Source organism: Schistocerca gregaria, chromosome 3 (assembly GCF_023897955.1).
Source record: "Schistocerca gregaria isolate iqSchGreg1 chromosome 3, iqSchGreg1.2, whole genome shotgun sequence".
Taxonomy (NCBI): domain Eukaryota; kingdom Metazoa; phylum Arthropoda; class Insecta; order Orthoptera; family Acrididae; genus Schistocerca; species Schistocerca gregaria.
The window spans coordinates 233332689-233350312 of record NC_064922.1 but is presented as its reverse complement, the minus strand read 5'-3'; the positions used below and the strand labels follow the sequence as shown (position 1 = coordinate 233350312).

At 39.1% G+C, this 17624-nt stretch overlaps 1 protein-coding gene across 1 annotated transcript in view; it reads left to right on the top strand.

Annotated features, from left to right (window-relative positions):
• LOC126353800 (protein ecdysoneless) overlaps positions 1-17624 on the top strand; it is a 73990-nt gene that overhangs the window by 2373 nt on the left and 53993 nt on the right. The window contains exons 2-3 of the mRNA XM_050002896.1: positions 4343-4460; positions 16793-16880. Coding sequence (XP_049858853.1) covers positions 4343-4460; positions 16793-16880 — 206 coding nt within the window. The remainder of the gene's footprint in view (positions 1-4342; positions 4461-16792; positions 16881-17624) is intronic.

The window sequence follows — 17624 nt, the reverse complement described above, 5'->3', positions numbered from 1 at the left end:
GAGTTTCTTTTCCTATTACAGATGCACATTGAGTGAGAGAAAACTGACCGTCTCTATGTTTCTGTTCATGCCCTAATATCTGTTATACCGTACTTCACATGCTATATACATATTAGATACAATGGTAACATTCTCTTCTTTAAATAAGCCTACATGTTCTCTAAATTTACCTAACATGCCTTGGGAGAGCTATGTTGTCTTTCTTTCAAGTATTCCCATTCAACTTCCCAAGCATTTCTGTTACACATTTGTGTGGGCTATGAATGACTAGTTATGTTCCTAACAGCATGCCACTGAATTTGTTCAGTGTTGATTTTGATACCTACATGATAGGGACTTTGAACAGTGGACCAATACTCTAGAATTGGTTACAGTAACATCTTAGTATGGGATCTCCCTTGCAAAAGAATTATCACAAATCTTTTAAACACATAATGAAAGTAAGGATCCCAAAATTTATATTTGAGCTACACCATACTTCACTAGTGTTGTTTGTTTATGCTTACATCCAAACACTTTCCTAAATTTCCAACAAATGATTATTATGTGATTTGCTTTGTCTCGACACTATAACAGTTTAGTTTGTGTAGAAGTATGTTGGGACATACATAATCAGGTGCTTTTGAAAGATCAAGAAAAACTGAACAGACTCTTCGTTGCTCATCTAATGCCTTAATCACACTAGCTACAAAGTCAGTTGTTGCTGTGGTCATAGAGAGTTATTTGTACCTACCTGTAATACACAATACTATTAACTCTTGACGTAATGATGTAGTGTGAGACATCGTACATGTGCACACATAAAGAGAACAGTACAACAGAAAACCAGCCAGTGTTGCAAAGTTCACTTTTTTTCATTAGCTTGCTGACCATTTTCGGGCCAGGATCCATTTTCAAATCATCCAGATAAATTAGTATTTCCCAAAATACAAGAACCATGTCAAGATAAGTACATATGTATTATGCATGTGTATTATGAAGTGCAAATAAACAGTTACAGTGCTTACAGGTGTATCAGTATATACAGTTCTTGTACTTTGGAAAATACTATTTTGTCTATCTGGGTAATTTGAAAATGGATTTCGGCCTGAAACTAGTCATCAAGTAAAGGAAAAAAAAAAAAAAAAAAAAAAAAAGAAATTTGCAATTTTTGTCTAGTTTTCCATTGTACTGATTAAAAGAAGTTGCTGACCTGAAATTGTTCCAGCATGCTCAAGTTTGTAATAAGAGAATAGATCAGTGATAATACTTGTTTTGCAACTGCATTATTTTCTAGAATCTGGGTCATGGCATGAGACTGATCTGTAGTGTAGTGTAAGTCTAGGGGTTACTTTTTTGGTGTCAGTTGGTGAAGTCAACAAATACAGACATGAAATCTTAATTGTAGTGAGTTGCTGGCTCTACCTGTAGAAAAATGTAAGTTAATGCAAAGTAGTAGGAAGAACAATGCCATAATGTTCAAATATAGCATTAGTAGGCCTTGTGTACTGCTTGACCCAAGTCAGGTCAATTAAATACCTAGGTGTAATGTTGCAGAGAGATATGAAATGACATGGTGAATGGTCAAATTTGGCTTATTGGGAGAATTTTACGAAAATGCGGTTCATCTGTAAAGAAGACTGTATATTGAATACTGCACCCAATTCTTGAGCAGTGCTCGAGTGTTTGGGATTCCTACTAGGTGGGATTGAAGGAAGACATAAAAGCAATTCAGATCCAGGTTGGTAGTTTTGTTACTGGTACATTTGATTAAACGCAAGTGTTGTGGAGATGCTTCGTGAACTCGAGTAGGAATCCCTGAATGGAAGATGACTTCTTTTCGCAGTATGCTATTGTGAAAATTTCAAGTGCCAGCATTTGAAACTGACTGCAGAATGATTCTACTGCCATCAATGGACATTTCATGTAAGGACCATGAATAATATAAGAGAAAATAGGGCTCTTATGGAGGTATTCAAGCAGTCATTTTTCCCTTTGCAAGTGAAATGGGAAAGGAAATGACTAGTAGAGGTACAAGGTAACCTCCACTATGCCCCATGTGGTAATTTGTGGAGTGTGTATGTAGAGGTATATGTAGAAGGCTTCGCGTAAACCAAGTTACTATAGTGATAACTTAATTTTAGACTGCAATACACAAAAATGGAGAAGAAAGGCAACCAGTCACATATTGGTGAGGAATTCCACTTTGTGAAAGACACAATTTTTTATTTTTGTTATTATCCAAACATGTTTCAACACTTTATGTGCTATTGTCTGTGGGATTTTTATTTTCTTTCTCGCATGGCACTATTAGTTGTATATGCTAGTAGCTTCATATCTGCCTTACATTCTACATTTTTTCATGGTTTTTTTTATGTTGTGAGCTTTCTTCTCTTGTTTGTAACCTGTTGAAGCACTTATTTCATTTTCAATTGACATTTCTTGCTGTTACATGTGTGTTTGATTTCAATGTATCAGCAAAGCACACAATTTCTGCCGCCTTTTCACATGAAACAACAGCAAAAACCTTGTGCTTTGTGGATACATTATAATCAGATGCATGTTTAATAGCAAGAAGTGATACATGAAAAACAAATAAGAGCTTAAGCAGGCCACAAACAAGGGAAGACCATAATATAAAAAAGGACAAGCTGTAGAATGTATGGTAGATATTAAGCTACCAGCATACACAGCTTATAGCATCATGTAAGAAAGAAAATAAACAAAACTCTCACTGAATGTAATGTATAATGGGTTGAAAAGTGTTTGGCTAAAAATAAGTGAACCGAGCGAGGTGGCGCAGTGGTTAGACACTGGACTTGCATTCGGGAGGACAACGGTTCAATCCCGCGTCCGGCCATCCTGATTTAGGTTTTCCGTGATTTCACTAAATCACTCTAGGCAAATGCCAGGATGGTTCCTCTGAAAGGGCACGGCCGACTTCCTTCCCTAATCCGATGAGACCGATGACCGCGCTGTCTGGTCTCCTTCCCCAAAACAACCAACCAATAATAAGTAAAAAAATGTTGTCTTGAATAAGGCATAATCCTGTCTAATTTTTCTTAGTACACCCAAAAATATAGGTAATCATTCAAAAATTGATTCTTTTCCATATCTCTCTCTCTCTCTCTCTCTCTCTCTCTCTCTCTCTCTCTCTCTCTCTCTCTCTCACACACACACACACACACACACACACACTTCTCAGACGAACCCACATGCCACTCACATACACACACATTACTCAGACATACCTACATGCAGCTATGGTTACAGTAATTGTTTGTAAGTGGTTGTTTTGCTGAAAGGAATAGCGAGAGAGAAGGAAGGCATGTAGCACTTGAAATGGATTCAGATGTGGGGGCAAGACTGGGGTGGGGAGGTACTAAGAGGCATAATAGAAGGAGAAACAGGTGACTCGCAGAGGCAGCAACAAAATGAAAATTGAAAACACTAATACTCTCAAAATAGAGAAAGAGAGACGGTTTTGTGAAACACCTTTTCAATCCCCAATGCTGTGATGACAACTCGCACTCTAAGTTATTTTGTCACATTTTTGCAATAATTTTGTAATAAACAGATAGATGCAATAATTGGTTTTGTATAAGAAACCTGGAAAACTGAATAAGAACTGCACAAATAAATAGGTTCAATGATGTATCTGGTTTCTTGTACATAAGATAGATTTAAAGTCAGGCTGCAGAACACAGAGGAATTTTCATTTATAGTAAATAAAATTGTAGTAATCCATCAGCATTGTGAAAAGTGTGGCACGGTTGGTAAAGTGCCTGAAAATTTCCAAGCAGATATTGCTACAAATGCTAAGTGTTCCTCTTCTTAGTAATAAATTTATAGTGATACAGAAAAAAATGTTGTGGAATATAAGGTTGAGAAAGATGCATACTGTCGTGAATAGCAACCTTTCTCTTCATAAATTTAATGTCATACTGCAACAATATTGAGGAGGACAGTTGCTACTCACCATATAGTGGAGATGCTAAGTTGTGGATAGGCACAACAAAAAGGTTCTCACAATTATAGCTTTCGGCAATTAAGCCCATTGTCAACAGCACACACACACACACACACACACACACACATACACACACACACACACACACACACTTTGTGTGTGTGTGGGCGCGTAGGTGGGTCTACTGTTGACAACGGCCTTAATGGCCGTAAACTATAATTGTGAGAATCTGTTTGTTGTGCCTACCTGCAACTCATTGTCTCTGCTATATGGTGAGTAGCAACTTTCCTTCTCAGTATTGTTACATTCCATCGTGGATTTTCCATTGTTTGATTTAATGTCATACTGTACTTGTTATGGCAGACAAAATAATGCTTGCTCTTTTTTTCTCAGATTACGTACCTTTGCACCTGCATGGAATTGCTCACTTTGGAGATAACATTGAAGATGAATGGTTTATTGTGTTTTTACTGCTACAGTTGACAAAAGAGATACCAGGCCTTGTTGTGAGGTACAGTTTTGTTATACATCCTTTTAATATTAAATTATATGTGTGTAAATTTGTAGTCTTTATACATAACATAATCTTAATTATTACCAGTAGAGGTCAGATTTTTATGTGCTAAAAAGTCGGAAATTATTTATTTTTTATGTTTTAAAAATGTTTGAAATATGGGATAATAAAGTTAAAATATCTTATTATAATTAATTTTGTTTATGTGAATATGAACAATATGCAGTACTCATGAATGCAATTATGTTGCGCCACACTGATTGCTGAAGAATTACCATACACAATGAGTCAGCCTGAAGTTTTCCATCACAGACTACTGACAAGTATCCTGAAACACTGTGTTCTGCGGGGAAAGAGAGTGCACCACGCCACGAGATGTCAGTCTAGCAAATTTATAACAGGGCACGTCACTCACATTCACATCAATATTCTCTTCTTGGTATCCATGTAACTCAGTTGAAATTTTGCATTTAGTTTGAAACTCACTATTGTTTTTAAACACGCCTGAATTTAATTTTTGAATATTTGTGCTGTATATCCACTAAAACTGTTCAGTTTCCTTTCGATGTCCTCGACATGCTGAACTGTTTCTGACAGAAGAGCCCTCCATTTTAAAGTCTCTGAATGGCGCTGCAAAGGAAACACAAGTTAGCAGATATATGTTCCAAGTGTTTTTTACGCTGTGTGACTTAACATTTCCTGAAGGGTTGCAATTGAAGTTGTATCACCTCTGTCCAGTACATTAGCTACTGAGGCAAAAACCATCAAAAATTTCTGCATAGTACTAGACTGCAGTGAGTCAGGTTCCTCTCCATATTATTAGTGATTTGGATGGCAGTGGTACTTTGGGATTTTTAGTCTTAACTATGTAAATTCATCTAGGCAATTTAATGGACGTCCTTTTCCCATTAAAAATAAATTTATAATTTATCCACATTAGTATATATTGCTCTAATTTTTTCACATGATCTGTGTAAACTATGTGCAATGCGTGTAACATGGATCATTTTAGGTTTAGAATAACTAACAACAAGACATTCAGCTGCCTTCTTTATCTATACTGCAACATCTGTTATTTCCAGTAAAACATTGTCAAACTTCACACCATTGGCCACTTTTTTTTAACCCCCCAACAACTACATCCCCAAATTTTTGCCATAGAGCCAGAAATTCCATCTAAAGTAACCCATATTTTCTCCAGACATATCTTCACTAGTCATTGAGGCTCAGTTATACATACCTGTCAGTCACCCGCCATATGGCCCAATAACCAGGAGAGATGGTCTGGAGCATCATTTCTTTTCATAGCAGGATCCCTTAGGTTGCCATCTGTGGCACTCTTATGACAGTGGTATGTCAACGATATTTTATGCCCTGTTTTGTTGCTCTTCATGGCAAGCTATCCTGTGTTTATATTTCAGCAAGACAATGCCCTCCCACACACTGTGAGAGCTTTTACTTTGAAAAAACGATATTCCATTAGTGGAGGTAGTGACTGACTTATTGTGAGGTATTATTATTATTATTATTATTATTATCACTTATAATACACTCATAACCAATTTTGACCTACAAATATAAAAAAAATATTCTAGTGCTTATCTTCATGCTTGCCAAACCTTATTTTGACCAGTAAGGCCACCAGATCTCTCCCCAGTTGAGAATGTTTGAAGCATTGCGGGGCTCTCCAACCAGCTCGGCACTTAGACAATCTAACATGTCAGTTGGAAAGAATTTGGCAAGATATCCCTCAGGAGGACATCCAACAGCACTGTGAATCAGTGCCAAGTCGAATTATTGTTCACATAATGACCAGAGGTGGACCAACACATTATTGACTTGCTCAGTTTGTGAAGCTCTTTCTCTTAAATATGGCACTCAATTTCTCTGGAATTGTAATCATTTGTTTGTCTGTACATGTGCATCACATCTACTGACTTCTTTCCCAGTTGGATAATTCCTTCATGGTGAGTTTTTTCTAAGTGACTACTTGATGGTCTGAAGACTGGCCCTACCAGATTAGCCTATGTTGCAAGTAGGACTGAGTGTAAAAAAAAGTCATTTTGGAAGGCACGAAAAGCACACAGTTGCAGCAGTATTGAGAATTCCATGAATAAGTGCAAAGCTGCATGGAAACTGGTAAATAGTGCTGCCAAAAATGCAAGAAACAAAAAATTTAATGTCTTTTTCCAAAAGTTCAATGTTGAAGCATGAAATGTTATCAGTCCTAACACCAGTTCATCTGAGCTACTTTCAAAACATGTCTTTAGAGCATTTATAAATATACCTTCTGCAAGGTATTGCCTAGTTTTGTTCTAAGAATAGTAACACAGTTGAAATCATAAATGTAGATGTATATGACATAACCTTGCAACATACTAAGGAAAGTAATTGATTGTATTGTGTATCTTTTAACATATTGTATCAACAAGCATGTATCTAAAGGATATTTTTCTGATGAGGTTACAGTGTCTGTGGTATTTCTGACGTATAAAAAGGGAATTGTAGATTGACCTTAAAGCTACAGGCCAATTTCCATTGTCCCATTTCCATTACTAAAGTATTTGAATGTACTATTTACCAAATTTTATATGTTTATTTTGAAAACCTATAATTAGTGGCTCACAAAGCGGCCTTGACAAAAATTTATGAACTGTTGATGCTATAGACTCAGTCGTCAAATACCTACTTCAGCTGTTTGAAGACAAAAGCTTTGCTTAAGCCACTTTTTGTGAGCTAAGTGAAGCATTTGGCTGTTTAGGGCATAGACAACTTCTAGAAAGAAAAAGGACTTCTGTGGCTTTAGAGATGGCAGCCTTAAACTATTAAAATCTTATCTATAGAACCGTAGACAAGTTGTCTGTGTTGGAAAAGAAACGTCCCTTATAGGACAAGTTATGGTAGGTGTTCCACAGGGATCTGCATTTGGCCCTTTCTTGTTACTGGAAGCTAACCAGAGGGTGGTTGAATGACAGTGGGGGATAAATTCATAGAGTATTGCGAACTTTGTGGTAATAGCTGATAACAAATGATTATTGGTAACTTTACATGATGATGGTTTTGGCTCATCCCTGAATTAAGGTAATTGCAGGTTCCTGACAGTGTCTTTTAATCTTATATTTTAATTTTACTTTGCTGTCTACCAAACATGTTATATCGTCATGTAAGTGATCAAAAATCTTTGTAGCAACATTGTGTACCTCATTTTATCCACATTAAGGTTTGTCTTTAACACCAGAAGGGGTGCATGATGCACTACAAAAACTTTTGATTATTTGCCCAATGATGTAATATCTGTTACAGACAGCATAGTAAAATTTCAGAACAAACTTAAGAAAGTTTCCCCTTACCAACTCCTTGTTTCCATAATAAATTTCTATTATTGTAATGTGTAAAAGGTGGTGGGTATGAATTACTAACTAGTATCTGTGGGTTAAATAACTATTTAAATAAAACCAAACTTATTAATTTGTGATGCGAAAGTAAAATGACTCATTCCATACCATTATGATTTATTGTGCTAAATGGTCCAGGGAATAAGAAACTAATTAACTAACTAATCTTGCACAGTACATTTTTTAATTACCGCATTTGAGTTCAACATTTGAATGTTTACCACAGGCTATAATAAAATGAGGACTACAAGCCCGAACATTGTCGTGTAATTTTCCAAATAAGTAATACAGGGCACTGTTTGAATCTGAATGCTGCTGGCAAGAGGCTACTTGCATGAATAATTATCAGATGCATTCAGTGTGATCATAATAGTATTCACTCCTGTCACTGTGCTTTCAAGTGTGTAACCCAAGACACCTTTAGAATAGCCGTGCCTGAAAGACAGAGCTGCAGAGCAAGTGTAACTGCAGTTGAATCCTCCACTAGCGAAACAGAGTATTTCATCTTGGAAAAAACCATGAACCTTAAGGTAGACACATTTTGTATTTTCCATCAAAACATCAGTAGACTTGTTAGTAAAGAGGATAAATTTCTGCACACACATTGAAGGAAGGAAGAGGCAGATGTAGTGTTAGTAGTTGTGTAACTGCAGTTGAATCCTCCACTAGCGAAACAGAGTATTTCATCTTGGACAAAACCATGAACATTAAGGTAGACACATTTTGTATTTTCCATCAAAACATCAGTAGACTTGTTAGTAAAGAGGATAAATTTCTGCACACACATTGAAGGAAGGAAGAGGCAGATGTAGTGTTAGTAGTTGTGTTGCACTTAGCAGAAAATCACATTGAAACCACTGCAATCGAACAGATATAACTTTATTGGGTTAATCTGTTAAGTAGAAAGACTGTCTGTACAAAAAATTAAGTTCTGGGTTTTCATGTTAGTGAATATTATTTTGAACAGCTCTTTGAATTTTTGGCCATAACAGTGAACCAGTAAAAACAGAAGCAACGTTACTGACAATTTACAGGCAGCCCACAGGAAATACAAGCTTCATTAAATAGCTAGAGATATATTTAAGGCAGCTGTGTAAACATAGCTAGCGAATCATTGTGAAAACACAGACACTTGTAACCAGCGCTTACAATTGACCATCATATAATATGAAAGATAATCCATAATATTCACCACTTTCATCAAAATTTATGCTGTAGATAAAAAAAACCAGGCTTAGCTTTTGTCTGTTACAGTAGTCTGAATAGTCCATATCTTAAAATTGATGGTAAGGTTGAATACTGATTTCATGTGATGGGATAATACTACTCTGCTTCATAGCCACGAATCATCTATACCACGAGCACCAATGAACCAAGCAGAGACCACAAGAGAAAACCACTATCATAGCAACATTTGTCATTGTTGAGTCATCTGGCCAATTGCAGTGGTACACAGCATACTTGTAGTGCTGCGAGAGTTCTGTTGCTGTCAGGCCCTACCTGAGTGACAGAGTATGGTCTATGGCGGCATCACTTCAATCTCCCGTGGTGGGTGGCACCTGCTGGTAAGAGACTGGCCCCAGCTGCATTCTTGTGTGATGGGGTGGCACTTCCTGGTAAGAGCCTGCCCCCCCCCCCCCCCCGCCCCTCCCTCCCCCCAGCTGCATAACTGCCTGTGGAAGGTCTATATCAGTAGTGCTGCTGGATACTAAATGTAGGATAAATTAAAAAAAAAAAAAAAAAAAAAAAAAAGACTAAGCTATGAAAAACACATATTTTTGAACCTAATTTCAGCAATGTACTTAACCCGAATAAAAAATGCTGCTATCATAGCACAAAAAAGATGAATATGCCCAGCGCATAATTAGGGGTGTAAAAAAAGAATCTAGCTTTTGAACTTTTCTGGTAGCTTCAAAGATATTTAGATTGAAACATCTTGATTTATTCACACATTCTTACTTGTTACTATTAGTATCCACATCATATAATAAAGCATCATGTCACATAAAGTAACACATCATTTCATCCTACATGACATTTGTCATGTCATGCAATATGGCATAACATGCCATTAAAGTTTAGGATGCATGCATCCTCACCGTAGGATACTTCCTATTATTGATGCATCCCCACCCTTGGATACTTCCTATTGTAGATACATCCTCTCTAGAAGTACACAAATTTGTGTCTATTTGTTATGACACCCCTCTCCATACATGTAACAGGGGTGGGCTTGGGGGGGGGGGGGGGGGAGATGGTCCCCTTAGGGGAAAAAGGTGGCCCACCCAAAAATAAAAAAATAAAAATTGCATCCCCCCCCCCTCCCCTCCCGAACAAATTCAGCCCCTGAAATTTTGTGCGAAAATAAAACACCTACTGCCATACTTACAATTTTATTTATTTTGTTGCAACCAGTTTTGGCACTTCAGTGTGCCAACTTCAGGCTGTAATTGATGCGGAAGGGATCAACACGATCCATATATATATGTATATCGCATCAGTGGTCTGCATAACTGGTTATGTAGATTATCTGAAACAGAGGTGTCAGCACTCTACCATCAACTACAAAATAAATAAAATCATAAGGACAGCTGTAGGCATTTTATTTTCTCGCAGTAATAAACGGCCATCATCCCAATGACCCCATGCCAAAAGGATGGATGTACAAAAACTCTGAAATTTTATCCCTCCAGAAAACCTTTTTTAGCTATTACGTGTGTGCTCTTCTTCCGTGTGGTATTTTACATTGGTTACTTTGGCTGATGAATCTTTTGCATTGTCGCCTCAGGATCAGAGACTTAACCTACAAATCGCAAGATGCAGGTGTGCCAATGCCTTGCAGCTAAGAGAGCTCACTGCACTGGAGAAGTGGCATTTACTCGTAAAAAAAAGTGTGAATATGTGATTATAGGTTTTTTTAAAATTCTCTTTCTAATCATGTGTGGGGCATTGTTTGTCTGCCTCCTCTACAGTTACTTGCCTTTTAGTATGGTTGAACCTGTCCAGTACAGCCTATTGTGTCCTTGGAGCACTCAAACCCCACCATCATGTCGAGGTCATATGCCCACTGGAGGTTTTTTTTTTTTTCATATTTTCATTATTTTGTTGTTTTATATTTTCTTAATTTTTAAAAATTCTGTTTCATTTTTTAAATTTTTTAGTTATATGTTTTACTCATATACACAAGAGACCGTATATGCAAACACTAATTAATACAGAGTGCATAATAACAGCAACCATAAATACGATATTGAATGAAGTATATTAAATACAGTGTGGTGTTTACAATAATGTGCGTAAATAGTTTACATTATGTAGGTAAACTTACGATATACCATATTACACCGAGAAACTTACTATATTGCAAGCTGAATGATTCGTGCAACAAATGGTAAACTGTTGAGAAGCATACATCTAGTTACTATCCATTATCATAAAACTCTAGTCATTGTTTATTTCCAATAAAAACTGAAAACTAAAAAACTGCTGCTAGAAAAACTCTCACAGGAATAATTTTGGTGTAAAATATTGCAACCGCCGATTCAAATCAAGGACGATTGGCTGAAATAAGTACAAAAACTGTGTAACAATATATGCGTGACAAAATACTGTCAACTTTTTAGTCCTGAGTCCTGTCAAAATCCGCTGCGGGTCCAGGGGTTAAAATAGGCCCATGGTATTCCTGCCTGTCATAAGAGGTGACTAAAAGGAGTCTCACATGTTTCGGCCTTTATGTGATAGTCCACTGTTGGGTTTGACTTCCATCTTTCTAAATTTTTCCGAAGAGCAAGCCAATTTGGGATGGGCGCCTTACACGGTGCATGGTGTCCATCGTGCATTGAGATCTTTAGCCCCCTTTCTCGTCGTTGCATTACAGTCCCTGTCATTCTCAATTTCTTGAGCGAGGACGCCTTCCTGGGTGCGTTTTCCACCATGCACTATGCAGTGTCGTTTTCTGTGCCGACGATGACTATTGACTTCTTAGAACCTCATATTCAGCACAGTAGCCAGTCCTTTGTGGTGGGGCCACCGTTTACCCTGTTTTGTTGTAACTCCCTGACAACATAGAGATCACTCTGCTGATGCCTGCATTCAGTGCTAAGAAATATGATCCGATATTGTTCCCCTCCCTGGCCACACCATGGGAGGAATGCCAGGCTAAGGATGGCAGTGAAGCTTATTCGCCCCGGTACCTTGTATGTACGAGACTTGATGGGGAATCTTTCATGTCCATGAAGCCTCAGTTTTTTGTGGAGCATTTGGAGGACAAGTTTGGGGAGGTGGAGGGCTTATCCAAAATGTGCTCTGGGTCAGTCTTGATAAAAACAGCATCTTATGCCCAGTCACTAGCATTACTCGCTTGTGACAAGTTGGAGGATGTTTCTGTTACCATCATACCCCATAACAGCTTCAACATGGTCCAGGGTATTATATTCCACAGGGACCTTCTTTTGCAGTCTGATGACGAGCTGCACGCCAATTTAGAGCAGTGAGGTGTCACTTCATCTGGCACATCCGTCGGGGTCTGAGGTATAATCATTTTGCCACCAGTACCTTCGTCTTGGCCTTTGAGGGTGACACATTGCCCGAGAAGGTCAAGGTGATGGTCTACCACTGTGCCGTCAAGCCATATATCCCTCCCCAGATGCGGTGCTTTAAGTGCTGCAAGTTTGGCCATATGCCTTGCTGCTGTACTTCCAGCATCACATGCTGAGATTGTGGATGTCCATCACATCCCAATACTCCTTGTGCCCCGCCTCCCATCTGTGTCAACTGTGGAGAGCATCATTCACCTTGCTCACCAGGCTGCATGATTTTACAGAAAAAGAGGAAAATCGTGGAATATAAGACCCTGGACAAACGGACCTACACTGAGGCTAAGAGGAAATTTGAGCTCCTATGTCCTGTGGCTATGACCTCCTCTTATGCTGCCGCTACGAGAACAGTTGTCGCCCCCATCAGTTCAACACATTCCTGTCGCCTCTCAGAACCAAAAGACTACACCTGCCCCTTGGTGATGGGGGGGCACTTCCGTCCTTGTTGCTCCTGCACCACCTACTTCGGGAACAACAACACCCCAACCATCAGGGATATCAGTCCCCACTTCTGGGCCAGAGAATCATGTCTTCTTCGGTGCCTCTTGCTATGAAGGGGTCCCTTGGGTCACTCCCTTCCCAGGTTTCTGCTAGTGGGAAAGATGACACCCAACAATGGCTGAAGAGCCGAAAAGCAGCTGGTCGTAGGGCTTCACACTCATCCTCAGTCACAGAGACTGAATCAGTGAAGTCCTCCCATCCAGGGAAACCCAAGGATCTGTGAGAGAAATGCAAAAAGAAGATCCCAAGACAAAGGGAATTGTGGTGGTACCCACATCACCGCTACCTAAGGATGAGGTGGAGATTCTGGCCCCTGCTAAGGTCATACATCTCGCCGGACCCTCAGACACAATGGATATAGACTGCTCACACAAAACGGCAGTGGCAGCAGGTGACCCTGAGGCATAAACTGCCTCATTGAATGTTCCATGCCTAGTCTCACGATGATGTCGTACTCCAGTGGAATTGCGGCGTTTTTTTCCATCGCCTGCCTGAGCTATGGCAACTGTTAGCTTTACTCCTCCTTTCTGCATTGCCCTCCAGGAAACTTGGCTCCCAGCAATGCAGACCCCTGTCCTCTGCAGCAATAAGGGATACTACAGGAACCATAGCAACTATAATCGAATGTCAGGTGGAGTTTGCATTTATGTCCTAAACTCAGTCTGTAGTGAATTATGCCCCTTCAAACCCCTCTTGAAGCTGTGGCTGACGCAGGAAATAACTGTCTGCAATGAGCAGGGTGTCCACAATGAGACATTTGAACTCATAAAATCTGAGAGGAAACACAATTTATTGACGAACAAATATAGGAAAATCATACAGCAGCTCATCAAGTTTTCATACACAGGTGGATGGTTCAGTACACTTGAACATGGGTGCCACGGGTAGTGTGAAGAATATCAAGTCTCTAATCGATTTCGTGCCATGTGTTGCGGAGCATTTGTTCTGTGACAGAGTTGATGACAATTCTTATGCGCTGTTTCATGTCTTGCAGGTCCTTTATTGGTATAGCGTATAGCTAGTCTTTCACATAATCCCACAAAAAAAATTGAGGGGTGTTATGTCGGGCGAATGTGGCGGCCAAGGAATTGGACCTCCATGGCCAATCCATCGTTGCGGGAATGTGTCATTTAAAATTTTTCGGAAATCAAGGCTCCAATGGGGTGGTGCACTGTCCTGTTGAAACATCACATTTGGCTGCAGGTCTGTTATTGGTGACACGGCAAATTGTTCCAACATGTCCAGGTAGATGGCTCCATCACAGTCGGGTCCTGAAAGAAAAATGGCCCAACAATGTGATTTGTCATCAAACTACACCACACATTAACTTTCGGACTGTCGCACATGTGTTCCCTAGGTGCATGTGGATTTTCGGACCGCCAGATGCGCACATTGTGACGATTGACAGCCCCTGACACGTGAAAGGTTGCCTCGTCAGTAGACACGAGTGATAAAAATGTCTCGTCCACGGCAATGCGATCTAACATGACACATTCAAATTCTTCTCACTTTGGTCGATCGTCAGGCTTGATTTCGTGCACAACCTGCACTTTATATGCGTACAAACGTAATCACTGATGAAGCACTTTGTGCACTGCTGAACGTTTCATACGAAGTTCTCGTGCTGCCTGTCGCACTGACTTCTGTGGACTTTGTTCGAATGACCATCGCACTTGCTCCACATTATGTTCTCTGATCCCAGGCTTACCACTGCCATGCCCTTTTGCAACAAGCCCAGTAGCCAAAAACTGATCACACCACTTCTTTAGTCTTGAACGACGGGGGCACTTTGTTGTAAACTTGACGAAAATTTCTTTGCACTTGGGTCACCGATTTTAGCTCTGCATACTACCAGACCACGTGCACGCTCCTTCATATCCTCCATTTTATTAAAACAATTGATTGCAGCTCCACTACGGCCACTTGGCATATCAAATTTGCACACCACAAACTTATTGAGTTGCTCTGTCTGCCCCTTCAGGATTCACAGGTCCACCATCTGAAATGAGAAAGATATAGGACGTTAAAATGTTGGAGTCTCATTGTGGACACCCTGTATATCTTCCTCCAGATGGTGCAGTATACCTGAATGTATTAACTGGACTGATTGACCAACTCCCTAAACCTTTCCTACTTTTGGGAGATTTTAACGCCCATAACTGCTTGTGGGGTGGCACCGTACTCACTGGCCGAGGCAGTGATGTCAAAACTTTACAGTCTCAGTTCCACCTCTGCCTCTTAAATACTGGATCCGCCACACATTTCAGTGTGGCTCATGGTAGTTACTCAGCCAGAACTTCTCCCATCTATACACTGGAGAGCACATGATGACCTGTGTGGTAGTGATGACTTCCCCATCTTCCTGTCACTGTCGCGGGGTCAGGCCCATGGACGCCTGCCCAGATGGGCTTTAAACGAGGCGGACTGGGAAACTTTCACCTGTGCTGTCGCCATTGAATCGCCCCCACACAGCAACATCGATGTGATGGTCGAGAATGTGACTACAACAATGGTTTTTGTGGCAAAAAACACGATCCCTCACTCTTTAGGGTGCCCTCATCGAAAGGCAGTCCCTTGGTGGTCTCCGGAAGTCGCTGAAGGAATTAAGGAGTGTTGTCGTGCTCTACAGCATAAGCGGCACCCTTCCCTGGAGAACCTTATAGCCTTTAAACGGGTTCGTGCTCGCATTCGCCAACTTATTGTGCTGTTTGTATCTTTTCTTTTCTTCTTTCCCTTGTGTAATTATTTTACCAGGAACAAGGGACCGATGACCTCACGTTTTGGTCCCTTCTTACCCTTCTTTTAATCTAACAAATCGATCCTGTCAAAAACTGACAAATTTGGCTTCTTTTGGCTGAAAATAAATTTTCTACATGATAGCATAGTAGTTTGTGAAAAAAACTCAGTAAAACATTTTATATTTTAATAGCATTTTTCAGGTTAGTTTAATTTTCTGTGTGGTTATCGAAAAAGCTTTACAGGCTTGATCAAACAGTGGGCATAATTCTGGTTCAGCTACATGCATTGTTTTGCACATCCATAGGTTTTTTGATGATTTTAAGGCACTGATGAATAAAATCTTTAATGTATAAACAACAAAATGATAATTAGCTGTAATAACAAGTTTTTTAAAATTATATTGAAATGCAGTACTTAAAATGCAACTCGTTTGTGTGCAGTCACATGATTTGTCACGTTTAAAATCCAAACAATGAAAGATTTTTGTAAACACTTCTTGTAATTGCTGTAAGAATGTATGTCATATTATCATCTGTATCACTGTAAACCATCTCAGCATCTCCAATTCACAAAAACCGAGTTTTACAAGCATTTTATTAGCTACTTTAGACTGCTATATTCTGGCAATGGGTAAAACTTTCACAAAACAACGGTATGATCATTAATTATGTGTATTTGTTTTATTTCTTACAAAATTTGAACCAAGTTTAAAACAGAAACAGCACACATTAAAAAAAACTCACAAAAATGTATTTTTTGCCCATAACATTCAAATGAAGCTAGATGTTTTAAAATGAGTTTTCAGTATTATCGTAAGAATGCATTTTTTATTTATTTGATTCATTTTAAACCATTCCTGCTCATTCAGTTCGTGCTATTAACCTAGCATTAATTTCATCCCAGTTAAAACCTTCTGCAAAAGGAATTAACTGCTTTGCACAATTTGTAAAATAACTACAATAATACAGATGTTCCAATGGTTGTAAAAAAAATGGACACAGGTTAGGGCTAAATCAAATACATTTTCCTTCTCAATTCATTACCCTGCTTCTCATGTTAAGAATAAGGCAAATGATATGGTTATATTGTTCCTGTACAGGGTTGTCGATTCTGATGGCGAGTTTTTGCTGATTGAAGCTGCGGAATGCCTCCCTCTTTGGGCAAATCCAGATACTTGTGAAGGAAAGGTTAGTGACAATAAATTAAGTGACGCTGTCTTCAACTCGAATGTTGGTTTGAACACCTCACTGTCCTACTAGACTTGATTCTATTACAGTTGGTATGTCCTTGCCATCCCCTAACCTGAAAATTAGCTTAATTAACCAGATATATAGAGACTTAAAGCTTAACTAAGAATCTCAGCCATGATGCAAGTTGATTTTTTTCGTATACATAAAGCATTGCTGGTAATGACAGTCATGTTAACAACCAAACCAGAAGGACTGAGAAGATGTCTTGACACATACTTCTGACTAACGGAAGACCTATCCCAACAACTCCTAACATAAAATGCCATGGATGCCACCAACAAGCTAAACCATGAAGATTCTACAAATGCATGAATGTCTTCATGCAGAATGACCTGCCAAGAATCAACAATTCTTTACTACACAGTATTGACCACACTAGAATAACATATGAATACAAGCAGCACCACCTTATTGCAGTTTGGTCCCTCTTTATCAGTGGCAGTTATTTTTAAAATATGTCCCTCTTTCTCCGTGATAACGGCAAACTCAGAAGCTAGAAGACTCATTAAGCTCAATTTTCTCTGATGGCTTTCAAGCAGTGAACTTTGTTTAACATTTCTTAAGACAGTGCTAATTTAGAACATTTTGTGTCACTGTTCAGAAGTGACAGTTGAGCACTGCTACAGAATATTTCATCAGCAGTGTCAATACATATAATACTTAGTTTCGTGGAATAGAATT